The sequence below is a fragment of the Sciurus vulgaris genome, assembly GCF_902686455.1.
Source record: "Sciurus vulgaris genome assembly, chromosome: 19".
Taxonomy (NCBI): domain Eukaryota; kingdom Metazoa; phylum Chordata; class Mammalia; order Rodentia; family Sciuridae; genus Sciurus; species Sciurus vulgaris.
The window spans coordinates 23,281,247-23,295,038 of record NC_136480.1 but is presented as its reverse complement, the minus strand read 5'-3'; the positions used below and the strand labels follow the sequence as shown (position 1 = coordinate 23,295,038).

Here is a 13,792-nt window from a genome sequence, read left to right as displayed (position 1 = left end):
CCATTCAGAGGCAGCCGACGGTTGGCAGGGTGAGGTTTCCACACCGCAGGCCGCCTGCCGCTTGCCTCCACTCCAGAGCAAGAGTCTCCACTTTCCAGAGCTTTCCGTTCCAGAGCCTCATTCCGCTTCACCCAGACTGCGTGGAAAACGGAAGCCCCAGCCACGGCCCGGGGCTCGGGGTTGCGTGTTTGCCACGTTTCCTGTGCACGTGTCTGTGGCGCCTTCCCTTCGGCTCACTGATACTGTACCATAGTGTCTAAAAATACAGCCTAACAACCGGGTTTGGTAAGGAGGATACTGCCTTCCGGAGAAGCGCAGAAATGTCCGGCGTGGCTTTGTGAAAGTGAGCACTGCGGTCTCTGGCCCGGTCGCCGCGGGGTGGACAGTGCTGCTGTTCATAGGGAACCACCGTGTCGTCTGGGAGCCCCTTGTCCAGCTGGGCTCAGCCCTTCTTACCTGTGACCTCAGGTGAGCTGTTCCCAACCTCAGGAGTCTCAGCCTCTTCACTGTGAAAGGGAACCCAAGAGCTGTCCTTGTCACAGGGCTGCGTGAGAACGCCTCAAACAACAGGTATGGGAAACACAGGACAGGAAGCCCAAACAGTTCCTGACCTCCATCTCCTGTTGGCAAGAGCAGAGACAGGCAGGCCCATGACCCAGGACCTAGGACTTGGGCCAGAAACCTTGAAACTGCTGGAAGAAAAGCCAGGGTCGACACTCCGTCATATGGGGCAGGCCCTGACTTCCTTACCAAGACCCCAAAAAGCACAAAAAGTAAAACCAAGAATCAGTAAGCGGGATGCCATCCAACTGAAAATCTTCTGCGTGCAAAGGAATGATCGAGAGCGTGAAGAGAGAGGCTGCAGAACGAGAGCACATCTTGGCCAGCCGCTTCTCTGACAGGGGATTAGCATCCAACTATATAAAGAACTCGGAGAGTTTATTAACACCCCAAAACATCACCCAGTCAACAAATGGGCAAAAGAACTAAATGGACACATCTCAAAATAAGAAGTGCAAATGGCCAACAAGTGCATGAAAAAATGTTCAGCATCTCTAGCGATCAGGAAAATGCAAATCAAGACTTCGTCTTATTCCAGTCAGAATGGTAATAATCAAGATTATGGACAGCAAGAGAGGCTGGTGAGGATGTGGGGGGAAAGGTGCATTGATACGTCCTTGGTGGGACTGCAGACTAGTGTGACCACCCTGGAGAGCAGTGTGGAGACCCCTCAAGAACTAGGCATGGAACCACCGTATGCCCCAGCTATCCCACTCCTCGGTGTTTATCCAAAAACTGAAATGAACAGACTATAGTGATACAGCCACCTCCATGTTTATAGCAGCACAGTCCACAATAGCTAAATTATGGAACCAACCCTGATGCCCGTCAGTAGATGAATGGAGCAAGAAACTGCAGTGTGTATAGACAGGAGGAGTTTTACCTCCATTATAAAGAAGGAGGAAATTGTGGGCGTTTGCTGGTAAATAGATGGAAATGGAGAACATCGTGCTAAGTGAACTAAGCCAGACTGAGAAAATCTCTCTCCAATGTGGAAGCTAGAATTAAATAAAGGGGGAGGATCAGCCATCATAGGGATACAGGGAAGATCAGTGGAGAAGAGGGAGAGGGAGGGAGGAGGGCGAGGAAAGGGGAGGAATTGCAGAATGAAGTTTTAAAAATCATGCTATGTGAATATGCCACAGGGAGTGTCACCTTTTTGTATAAGCAGGAAGAACGCATCAGAAATAAATAGATGAAGCCAGGAGAGGTGACAGCCCATGCCTGTGGTCCCAAAGTTTCCGGAGACTGAGGCAGAAGGATTGAAAGTTCGAGGCCAGCCTCAACAACTTAACAAGGCCCTACCTAAGAAACTTAGCAAGACTGTCTCAAAATAAAAAGGGCTGGAGATGTGGTTCAGCAGTTAAGTATCCCTGGGTTCAGTCCCTAGTACCCCAAAATAAATGAATGAAGGAATTATAGATGAGCAAAAGGAAAATCAGGTGTTTTCGTCTGTTTTTTCACTGCTATGCCCAGAAGAACTGATAAGAACAATTGAAGGAGGAAAAGTTTATCTGGGGGCTCAGAGTTTCAGACACCTCAGTCCATACGTGGCCGACTCCATGACTCTAGATCCAAGGAGAGGCCGAGCATCATGGCGGAGGGGTGTGAGGAGGAAAGCAGCTCAGGACACGTCACCTTCTGGTGACTCCCACTCTCCAGGGATAAAATATACGCCCCTAAGGCAGCGCCCAGTGACCCGCCTCCTCCAGCCACCCCGCCTGCCTGCAGTTACCACCCAGTCGGTCCCCGTCAGGGGATCAAGTCACGGACGGGGTTAAGGTTCTCATAACCGCATCATTTCACCTGTAAGCTTCCTGCAGAGTCTCGTACTTGGGCTCTGAGGGGACACCGCACATCTAACCCATAATAAGTAGAGAAAGGAGAAGGAGGGGAGGAAGGAGGGAAGGGAAAGCAGGCGGGAACTGAAACCCAGTTCCACGAATGCACGAGTTTGTCAAGATGAACCCGACCACTCTGTGTGGCTAAAAGGCTCCAATTTAGAAAAAAAAATGACCAAATCAGATCACAGTCGGCCTGGAAGCGAGCGTCTGCCCTCTCCACTCTCAGCTCGGTGCCCAGGGGCAGCGCTCTGTGGTGACTTGGGGTCCGTGTGTTGGTCCTCACGGGGGAGTCAGTGACGTGAATCCCTGGCCATGGGGGGACCACTCTTTGATCTCTGGTGGGTTGATTTTCAACTTGAACATCTTAATAATCCAGAACAAGCTTTTTCATGGGAAAAGTAACTTTTAACCAACTTAACCATTTTTGGCTGACCAAAGAGTGCCCATTTCACGGGAGCAGAAGCGGAGGTCCAGAGAGATACCATGACGTTCAGGCCACACACTCAGACAAATGGCAGGGCAGGGACACCAAGGGGGCCTCTCGCTCTGAATCCTGGACGCGTCTCTGACACCAGGTTGGTGGCTCCGGGCGGCCTTTGGCCCCAGACTTCATAAGTTGCTTTGTGACTTTCTTCCTGTGAAACCTGTCATTCACAGCCTTACGAGACGAGGCTGTAATCTGATAGGCGACGGTCATGACACACCTGCCCCAGGGACCGTCCCCTCTGCCTGAAGTTGGATGGGATGCTTGCCAGGTGGACACTGGCCTACAGAAGTGGCCTGGCCAGCCTTCTTCATTTGCTGCCACACAGGAAGGAGCTTGCCGTTGAATTTGAATGGCTGGGAAACAGGGTTAGCTCTCTGGGCTCTGGAGAGCCACTTGTGAAGGGCAGGGGCCAGGGTCCCTTCCGGGTGTCCCGTGCTCATTTCCTGTGCCTCTGGGTAGGAAGCGAATTCCTTGTTTTGGGCAGGCGGGGCTGGGCCCGGCCGCTCTCAGCAGCAGGTGCCCTATAGCTCAGCCCCAGCCCGTGGCCAGAACTCCCCTCCTCGGCGGGTTTCTGCTTCAGAGCCATGTCACCTGGAGACCCTGTTGAGTGCTCCACAGTGTCCCTTCCCCTCACCTCCAGGGCAGCTGTTCCCAGGGAACGTGGCAAAGTGTGGAGATGGGTTTGGTGTCAGGGGCCAGAGGCGGGTGCGGCCGTCCAGGGAGAGGGTGGGGAGCTGCCGCACTTCACAGCCACGACTGCCCAGCCACAAGCATCTGAGCCCCAGGACAGAGGCCACGTCAGCGTCATCTGCGGGGCCGTTCCTTCCAAGAACAGTGCTTCACTGAGAAAGTGCCCGGCAGATGTTGTCAAGTGGATGGGCGGGCATGTGACCCGGAGCCGTCCAGGCTGAATGCACTCCATAGTGGCCTAGCTACGTCCTCAGCGCCGATGGACGTGGTCAGGTCCAGGGGGCCCCATGCCCGACCATGCCATCCTGCACCCCAGGTGTCCTCACGAGTGTGGCAGGATCGGCACCAGCTGGGCAGGTGGAGAACTCGTTCTGCCCCACTGCTCAGTGAACATCACTGGACGCAGGTGCTGCCCGTATTTCTGCAGGGTGGGGATACAGCCTGGGCCAGGTGACCACAGAAACCTCAGTCCTCTTCTGGTCTTGCTTCCAGAGGGCCTGAGCCAGCCAGGTGTGGCCTGGTGGATGTGGGCAAGCTCTGCAGAACAGCCTGGTCCTCTGCCATCTTGATGCCACGGTAGATGCCACGCTGCCTGGGATCTCGCGGGTAGCGGGCGTCAGATGGGCAACACTTGGTAGCAGAGGCCATGATGCAGGTGTTGGGAGTCGGGGTCCTGGACTCGGAGCTGCCTGGTCTCCTCCTGCCCACCTCTTCCTCGCTCTGTGACCTGGTGGGGTGGCGGGGGGCGGCCATTCGCCTTCACTGAGCCTGGACTGCTGTGTCCCCTTAACGCAGCTGGAAACGGGAGCCCCTGGGGGTGGTTGTGAAGACTCGACTCATTGGCCCATGTGAACAGAATCGAGGCCCTGGGCTGGTCCGGGCCAGCGCTGGCCGCTCACCTTTGCTGCCGCTTTTGTTGAGGAGTGTGACTCGGACCCAGTTCCGTCTTTGGTCTCTCTCTCCTCCACCTCCCGCCCTTTCCTCTCCTCCCCTCTGGCTGGCTCTCCTTTTCTTCTCCTCTCCTCAGGAGCAGGAGAGTCCTCCTCCGGTTCCACTGTCCAGCCAGAGATCGTACCCCCTTTGCCGCAGCAGGACCTGAGACAGCGGGGCCTCTGGGCCTCAGCCTCCGTCTGTAAGGTCTCATTCCCCGGCTTCCTCCTGGCAGGGCTGCTGGCAGCCAGGAGGAGGCGGCACCATGGACGAGGCATCTCCCACGGATGGGAAGCCTGTGCCCGTGGGCTGCTGGGGGCAGCAGCCTGCTCGGAGCCGGACGGGGAGTCACGTGACTGTTGGAGACCCGGTGTCAGCCCAGGCCATCCTCTGAACGGTGTCACCACCCAGAGCTGGCACAAAAGGGGCCTGTGCAGCCAGGGCTGACGTCATCCCGGAGAAACAGAACACCCGGTCCACTCAACAGGCCCCTCTCGGTCCCCAGGCCCGGCAGGACATCTAGTCTGATGAGGACTCATGGCTCACCTTGTTCTCGGGCAGAAAGCTTGCAGGAACGCGTCCAGTTTTCTGGGCCAAGGCAGGGGAGTGTCTGGGACGGCCTCCTGGCCACGCTCGGCCAGGTTAGGCATTTCTGAGGCTGTGTTGGGGTGAATGTCTTCACTCCCAACAGTGGGCACAGCTTCCCTGAGGTAGTAGTGCACCTTCCTTCCTCGAGGCTCGCGGATCCTGCGGAGAACAGAGCAGGCAAGGTCCCCAACTTCACGTGTGTGTCACAGTGGAAGGCAGGACAGCTGAGCAGGTCAGGAATACAAGCTGTCAGGGGAGGCAGTGTGCCCTGCCGGAGAGGGGCAGGTCCCCAGGTGAGGACAGGGACGTCCTATGGAGAGGGGCAGGACCCCATATGAGGACAGGGACATCCTGCTGGACAGGGCAGGTCCCCATATGAGGATAGGGATGTCCTGTGGAGAGGGGCAGGTCCCCATATGAGGACAGGGACGTCCTGCTGGACAGGGCAGGTCCCCATATGAGGACAGGGACGTCCTGGTGGACAGGGGCAGGTCCCCATATGAGGACAGGGACACCCTGGTGGAGAGGGGCAGCTCACCTGGGGACATGGAGAGAGCAGTCGTGAGGAGACCGTCCCTCTGCTAAGCCTTCAGAGGTCACCAGGGAGCCCTTGGGGACGCTTGTCACTCCTCACCAGGCTTTGGCCGTTCTGTTTTCCACAGAACGGCCAAAGCCAGGCCAGTCTGGGATTTGGGACCTTTTCCGTGTTACTTCCTGGTGCCTCTCCTCTGACCGGCCGTCGTCCGTGGCCCGCCTGCCCCTCTTCCGCCCGGTCTTGAATTCCCCTTTTGGTTTCATACGACCCTCTCTGCTCCCTGGTCTCAAGCCAGGTGGTGGGATTGGATCTGTGGGGTGGGTGCGTGCTCACAGAGACTTGGACCCCAGCATGGCTGCTGCCCGGGGGGTTCTGTGCCACTGCTGCTTCTTTGTCCCCCCGGTGCTGGGGACGGCCAGCACCTGCAGGGCCAGTGCTCTCTGGGCTGAGCAGCCCCCAGCCCCAGGGCTGTGGACCAGAGGTCAGGCCCGGGTGCTCTCTCTTCCCCTGGACCTTCCGCATGTGACTGTGACCAGAGGGATGGTCTTTCCACCACCCAACAGCACTTCCCCTCTGAGGACCCACTTCTACCAGCTGGGGAGCAACAGGCAGCCCACAGGCCCAGGTGGGAGGTCCAGCCCAGGTGTGCCAGGCCAGTGGAACTCTGGGCTCCTGGGGCTGGATGAGAAGGGGTGGGGAAGGAGCGTGGCGTGCAGGTGGAGAGGCTTTCCTGGGGTGCGTGTGAGAGAGACAGACAGACAGACAGACAGAGCATGTCGTTGAGGCTTGACTGCTCTGACATAAGAGTCCACTCAGAAACTGTTCCCGGGTCTCTGTGGGGTTCAGAAGTGATTCTAAGCCAGGTGCCTATAATCCCAGGGACACAGGAGGCTGAGGAGGAAGGGCCACAAGTTTAAGGCCAGCCTTGGCAACTTAGCAAAAAGTAGAAAAGGGCTGGAGTATAGCTGAGTGCTTTCCCGGCGTGTTCAAGGCCCTGGGTTCAATCCCCAGTGCCTCCAGAAAGAGGGGGTGGCTCTGTGTTCAGGGAAGAACCAGGTGCGTCACCTTCAGTCCTGTGGTTGAAATCGGAAGGCGGGCTTGGCGAGAGTCATGTTTTAGAACAAGTAAGAAATGTCTCGTCTGCGGCTTCTTGTTTCTTCTTCTTTCCTTTTTTTGTTGCATTGTTTTCTGAAATTTTAGAAAACTGACCTGTTGCAAAAAAGCTCGTTTGGATGAGATGGTGTTTGTGAGGTGCGTGACCTGCGCAGGTGACCGACAGCGCAGCCCGGGGACGGAGCTCTCCAGCTAGTGGCTTTCCTCGGCTCCCTGTTAATAGATGCCCTCTGTGATTGATTTTTCTATTCACAAATAACACAAGCCTACTTCCACTGCAGTTATTTTTTCTGGAAGCAGAGGGAGCTTCAGGCTGCCTCGGAAGACGGTCTTCCCTCCCTGACCACGGGCAGCCCTTGGGTAGCAGGCCGGGGGCAGGCTGCCGTGTGGCACAGGTAGCTGGGCTCTGCTCCCCAGCGGCGCCTTTGCCATTTGTAACCTAACTTCGGTCCCACCTGTAACACAGGTGTGGTGACAGAGGCACCCTCGGGGAGGGTGGTCAGGTTCATAAAGCACAGAGCACAGGGCTTGGGTGACAGCGCCCTGTGTGGGGTCACAGGCACAGGGCAGGCCCACGGGACCGGTGGTCCCTTTCTTTCTCTACTCCCGATACTTACATTCTAGCAGGCTCTTCTGCCCGAGCTCGTTAACTGACGTGCTGACTTGACCTGCCACTCACCCTCTTTAAAAATGCGTCAACAGCGTTCTCCCATGAAAAAGCTGCTTATTAAGGTGACATGTATAGATCACAAAAAGAGTCTAGCTGTTTCAGTTCTCAAACAAATAGGGGCTGTGATACTGTGGCCCCCAGACATGGGGTAGTGCACTCCTGCAGGACCAGACTGAAGGCTGCTGGGACGTTTCTCATAAGGCAAGGAGAGGCCGAGGCACTCCTCCAAGCACTAGCGCTCGAAAGCTTTGGTGCTGAGCCAGTCTGCCCGGCTGGGAACTCCCGGGCAAGTCCCATCTCTCTCGGGCCTGGGCTTCCCAGTGCCTGGGGGAGCATGCGCCCTAAGAGCTGCAGCCGAGGCTGGGCATCTATTCAGAATGCGTGTCGGATCCAGTTCTTGGCTGCCCAGCAAGGCCTCTGCTGTCCCCCCATCTCTCTTCCCTGGTGCCATGTGAACTTCCCGCTCAGATGCAGGACTCCGTGGATCCTGGCAGGTGGCACACTGGGTAACCAGAGATCACAAACCCACCCCGAGAGGCAGCCGCTGTGCCTGCCCAAATCAGGCCCAGGGCTTGCAGCTCCTGCCATCTGTGGAAAGCAGCTGTCCCTGGAACTTTTATCAGTGGCGCCTCCTGATTTCTAACAGCATCAGTTAAGTTCAGTTGTCAGCTTTGCTCTGAAGCACAAATCGTGTGCGCCCATTCTCCACAGCCCACCTAAGTGAGGAGGGCGGCTTTCTTACTGCCAGTGAGGCTCAGCTGGGCCCCGGCCTCCCGGACAACCAGCTCCTGCAGAGGAGAGGGCCAGTGTGGCAGGCAGCCCTCTGTGGCTTTCCGCTCCCCCTGGTGTGGCCCCACCTGGTGGCTGGGTCGTGGGCAGCCCGTGGTGATGACCAGGCGGTCATCTGCAGTCCATCCTTGGAGAGCTTCACTTCACAGGATCTGGGAAGGTGCTCCTGCTGGCAAGAAGCAGAAGCCAGTGCAGGTTAGCTTCACGGGGTAGAGAGGGGTAGAGAGGGGTGCAGGAATGGGTGTGTCTGGGCACCTCCCCACCCTGGACAGAGCCACGTGGGCAGAGCGCATGCTGACGTGGCTGCCAGGGCCCAGACACTGGAGCCAGCCCAGGGCCTCTCAGGAGACTCCCTGTGTGGCTGAGGGTGCTCATGAGGGTTGGGAATTCAGAAGCTTCAGGAAGAACACAGCCCCCATAGGCGCACGGAGACACCAAGAAACGCGGACCTAAAAATGTAAGGTCAGCGGTGAAGGTCGCAGAGCCCCACCTGCACGGAAAAAGAGGGGTGTGTGTGTGTGTGTGCACATGTGTGTAGGTGTGTGTGCATGTTGTGTGTGTGTGTGTGCATGGATCTGTATACATACGTGTGTTGTATGTGCACACATGTAAACAGACACACAATACATGTTGTAAGAAATAGGAAGTCTGGCAGTTCACTTTCAGAATGTGGTCTTCAGCCTTAATTGGTTCTGTTGTGGACATCTTAATCATGGCCCTTCCCTTCTGCCCTTAAATGGCTAGTTTGGATGCACCCCTGAGTCCTCCCAGCAGGGCCCAGAGCAGCGCTACGGTTGCATGTGTAACAGGTGGTCTGCCCGCCAGGCGCTGGCTAGCCAGGTCCGTAGCTGCCGTCTGGCAGCAGTAGGGGTCGGCCCTGTCCACCGCGGTCAAGCTTTGGGTTTAGTCGCTGGTGGCCCCTCGGTACTTCCGGTGATTCGTGTATATTGCCTTTCGGATGGCTGCGCTTTTTGGAAGTCTGGAGCCCTCCATCTGCAGGAGCCGCGAGTCCAGTTCAATACTATGAGGGTGCAGCACTGAACAGGAAAGCCTTCCTTTAAGTCTGTGAACATGGACGTCGGAAAATACACATAAGAGCAGCCCGTGAGGACTCTCCTCCCCCACGGGTGGTGATTTCTGAAGACGAGGTGGTTCAGAGCAAGGGCTAGTCATGAGGCAGCTCGCATCCTACGTGTCATTGAAACATTTTCCAGAACTGCAATTTCAAAAGACAAGGACTGTGCATCATTGGAAATGTAGTGTCAAGCTGCTTTTGACTATGTATCCTCACTACAGGTGGCGATATACTAAAGGGGGGCAAAATCCTTTTTTTTTTCTTTGGTACCAGGGATTAAACCCAGGGGTGCTTAACCTCTGAGCCACATCCCCAGCCTGGTTTTTGAGACAGGGTCTCACTAAGTTTCTTAGGGTCTTGCCAAAGTTGCTGAGGCTGGCTTTGAACTCTGATCCTCCCGCTCTCAGCCTCCTGAGTTGCTGGGATTACAGGTGTGTGTCACTGTGCCCAGCCAAAGGGGCAAATTTTAAAAATGAAGACTTTCCATTTAGCTTGAGTTTCACGTGTTTTTCTTCTACTTATGCACGCGCCGTATTCTTGACAATGCCTTCCAATCATAGGCAGGCTCTGTCTGCCAAAATGAAACACCCATTCGAGGACTCTGGCGCCTTCTCTGGGAAGGGCTGGGGCCGCTCCCGGGGGGGACCCTAGAGGGCGTGGCCTGGGCTCAGCGAACGCGAGAGGCACTGCAGTTTCTACAGACTGAGCGGCCTTTGCTTTTCATTCTCTTCTTTTCAAATCCAAGTTCATGCTGGTGTTTCTGGCCGAGCCCGTCGAGGGACCACACGCAGGCCGTCTCAGGCTGAGCACATCCCCTGTGCGGGAAGTGGCACGCTGGCTGGAGGGTTTGCTGGCCGGGCCCGTCTAACACCACACCTTCGTCTTGTCCCCGCAGATGACAGAGGGCAGGCATTGCCAGGTGCACCTCCTGGACGGCAGAAGGCTGGAGCTGCTGGTTCAGGTAGGCGCCTCCCCTGACAGGCAGCCTCCTCCTGAGCCTGGAGGTCTGCGTCCGGGGGGCTGGCTTACCTGTGCTGCAAGGCCCAGGGCTGAGCACTGACTGAGGTGGACAGCAGCACTAGAATCGGAGTGTGGCCTGTGAGAGCCCAGCAGCCGGGGACCAAGACGCGGGGACGGCTGGGTTCCCAACCTGGCTCGGGCACTCGGTGGATGGGTGCCCGCGCGTGTCTCTGCTTCTCCGAAGCTCCCCCTGGTGAACGGGCCGTACCGCTGCCCGCAAGGGCTGTGCCAGGAGAGGCGGCATCAGCCGCTTTCTGCCACTTGGCTTCGCACCACGTAACCGCTCAGCTGAGCGGCAGATTTAATCCACCCGGGCTCGTCGTGGGGTTGCAGCAGACACCAGGCTAGGCTGCGGTGCGCGGACGCTCATTAATACGCAGCACTCGGGAGTGACAGGTTGAAACCCTGGAACCAGAGTTCCTCCCTCAGCCTGGGAAGGACCCCCCCTGCAGACAGGCCACCCCCACCGCTCAGCACACGCTCCCCGTGCACCCGAGCCCTCTGCTCCTTCTGGGCCTTCCAGCCACTGCGCTCAGGCTTCCGACTGGAGCCCTGCGTCACAGCAGCGTCACCAGGACACCCCAGTCCAGCCTCCGCCCTCTTCCTTCCCTGGCCTCCATTACGCTGCTGCCTTTTTCCCTTCCTTTATTTTCCACCCCATTCCATTCCCTCTGGTCCCTTTCCTTCCCTTCCATTTCCATTTCTTTCACATCCTTTCCCCTCCTTTGCCTTCCTTCTCCTGTAGCAAGCATCCAACATTCAGACCAGGCTAGTGTCCCCAGATTGTCCCGCTCACACTCTGTCAAGTGCCATCCCACCGCGCGCCTTTCCGTCCCAGTCCAGCGAGTCCATACCCGTCACTGGGACCCTCTGGTGGATTCCACACCTGCTGCTTTCCAGGCAGACCTGGAGCCTCCCCAGAGCCGTGGACTAGATGCTGCTTCTGGCCGGGTCTCCGTACGTCGTGATGATGCTACTCCATAGGATGAAGCAGCGACTCCACGCTAGGAACGGGCCAGCTCAGGCGCTGGAAGGAGGGTGGGGTCATGTGAGCAACCGCGCTGTCACCTTAAGGGGGACGTACAGTGCTCCTCTGCAAACACGGGAGTGTGAACATCTCGTGGGGTTCCTCTTCCCACCTCCTCTCCTTCCAGGGCTTACCGTAGATTCAGACAATTAGCAAGTGTTAAAACCAAGAGGCCAAAGCTGCTTTGGACTATTCAGGGCTGAAGCGGGGTGGTGGCAACGAGAGAGAGAGAGAGGAGAGAGGCTACGAAATAGATTCTGATCAGATTTTTATCTCGACAGCCCAAACTTCTGTCAAGAGAACTGCTGGACCTGGTGGCTTCCCATTTCAACCTGAAAGAAAAGGAGTACTTCTGGAAATCACGTTCACAGACGGACACGTAAGTGCTCCGGGCTTCTTCCCTAACTTTGCCTGGGCTGCCTGCCTGCCGTCAATCTGATGAAGTCCAGAGGGGATATTGCAAGCTTGGTTGAAGGATTCCTCACACGGAATTTCTTCCCGGACCAGGAACTGTGGCCGTTTCAAGCATTCGAAGCATCGTTCTAAGGGATTTAGGAAAGGTAGTCAAGTGTCGGTGAATCGTAATGACCTGTCTCCTCCTGTCTCCGAGTGCAGTAGTGCTCACTGAGTCCCTGCCACAGGGACAGAGGCACTAGGTTGTTCTTCACTTGCATCGTGAAACCGAGTTAATTTTTCTGGTTTTTGTGATGTAAGCTGGGCGTGGTGGTTGCATGCCTGTGATCCCCGCTGCTCGGAGGCTGAGGCAGGATCGCAGGTTCACAACCAGCCTCAGCAACTTACCAAGACCTCGTCTCAAAATGAAATTAAAGGGCTGGGAGTGTAGCTCAGTGGCAAAGCACTCCTGGGTTCAACACCAGCACCAGATAGACAGGACTGACTGACAGACGTGGTTCAATATGGAATACACTGTAACCAACAGCCTAGGTTCACTTTTCTTTTTCCTTCATCCACTTTTTGTACTAAGTTATGGATATTGTGTTTGTGTGTGTAGACAATTTAAATCCTTTCTGAAACGAGGCAGGTACTGTCTATAAGAGTAAATTGGAGAGAATTCCAAACTGAGTGAGTGTTCTCGGAATTGCCCAGTTCCCTTCCTGTGTGCGTGTGCGCGTTATTGCGTGTGTGTGTGTGTGGTGTGTGTGTGTGTTGTGTTATGGCAGGCCTAATTAGGTCCTCCCTTTTGTGTGTCTGAGACAGTATGAGGACTCCTTCCCTTTTATGGGAGAGAATTTCCAAAGAGTTCCTTAAACATTAAAATTCACGAAACTGCGTCCCTTGGCCCAGGACGTGGTGGCCCCGTCCAGCCTTCTTTCTGCAGCCCTCCACGGGAGTCTGGTGTCAGTGCCTCAGTGTGGCCAGTGGGAGATGTTCTGAAGGAGGCGGCTTGGAACACCCCAAGGCCTCCTCTGACTTACAGTGGAGTGGGCTGCGGGCCTCAGCCTCGGGCCACCCTGGAGGAAGCCTCAGGACTTGGCTGACTCAGAGATGTGGAAGATCCCGAAACGTGTACTCCAGATTCAGCGTTCAGCATGTCTCGAAAAAGCCACTGGGCCCACAAACCTCCAGAGCCCAGGAGAACTCTGCTCCGGGGCCTGCCCTCTGCTGGGCGGTAGTGGGAAGTGCAGCGTCCCTGGGCTGAAAACCAAGGGCGCTCAGGAAGGAGCAGCGGTGGAGGAGGGCCGAGGCAGGAGCGCGGTTGCATCTGGATGGGGGCTGAAAGAGCAGGGCCGCCAAGACAGAGCCACAAACACGTGATGACTGGGTTGTGCGGCTTCAGCCATAATGGGGTGGGGGCCCACGTGGAGGTGCGCGGAAGCAGGACTACTGGGGGCTCTATTTGTTCAGCAGATACTTCTCGGTGCCCCCAGCACCCAGCTGTTGTTCTAGATCCCAAGGATTCAGCCTCAGCAGCACAAGGCCCTGCCCTGGTGGGGTTCTGGTCGCCATGGTGCTGCTAGCCGACTAGCACTCAGGTAGATAAATGACGCTCCAGCTTCTTCAGGTGCCCCTGAGCAACAGAATGTGAGTGGGCCATCGCAGGAGAGGCTGGGGGTGGGTTCAGGCAGGGTGGATCGGATGCTTCTAGGAAGGTGAGCGGGGATGGAAAGCAAGAACCAGCTCTGCAAAAGTGCGAAGAGGCATTCCCAGAATAGCCAGTGCCAAGGTCCTGGGGCAGCGTCTTCCGTGGTTTATTTTGTTTATTTGTTTGGATTTGCTTTTTGAGAAAGAACAAAGCCCGTGTGGCGAGAGCATGGGGAGTAAGGGGCGAGCGCGAGGCGTGAGGGGCAGCCGTTCAGCTTTGTGGCCCAGGGTTCCTCGTGTGTACCAGGGACTTAATCGCCGTCTCTGTACGCGCATGCCAGAGGAGCCCTGTGATAGGGAGCCCGCGTTAGATCCTAGTGGAAATCAAAGAAGCCGTTCAGCGCCTGTGGCTCAGCCGGC

General features: G+C 56.5%; 1 protein-coding gene across 2 annotated transcripts in view; it reads left to right on the top strand.

Moving 5' to 3' along the window:
* LOC306650399 (FERM domain-containing protein 4B) overlaps window positions 1-13,792 on the top strand; it is a gene marked incomplete at its 5' end in the record, with an annotated part of 188,852 nt that overhangs the window by 73,263 nt on the left and 101,797 nt on the right. Inside the window, 2 exons of one of the 2 annotated variants that reach the window (XM_079122422.1) lie at window positions 10,178-10,243; window positions 11,611-11,708. The exons of the other annotated variant lie outside the window; for it this stretch is intronic. Coding sequence (XP_078978548.1) covers window positions 10,178-10,243; window positions 11,611-11,708 — 164 coding nt within the window. Of the gene's footprint in view, window positions 1-10,177; window positions 10,244-11,610; window positions 11,709-13,792 lie in introns of those variants that run through there. 2 annotated transcript variants of the gene reach the window in all.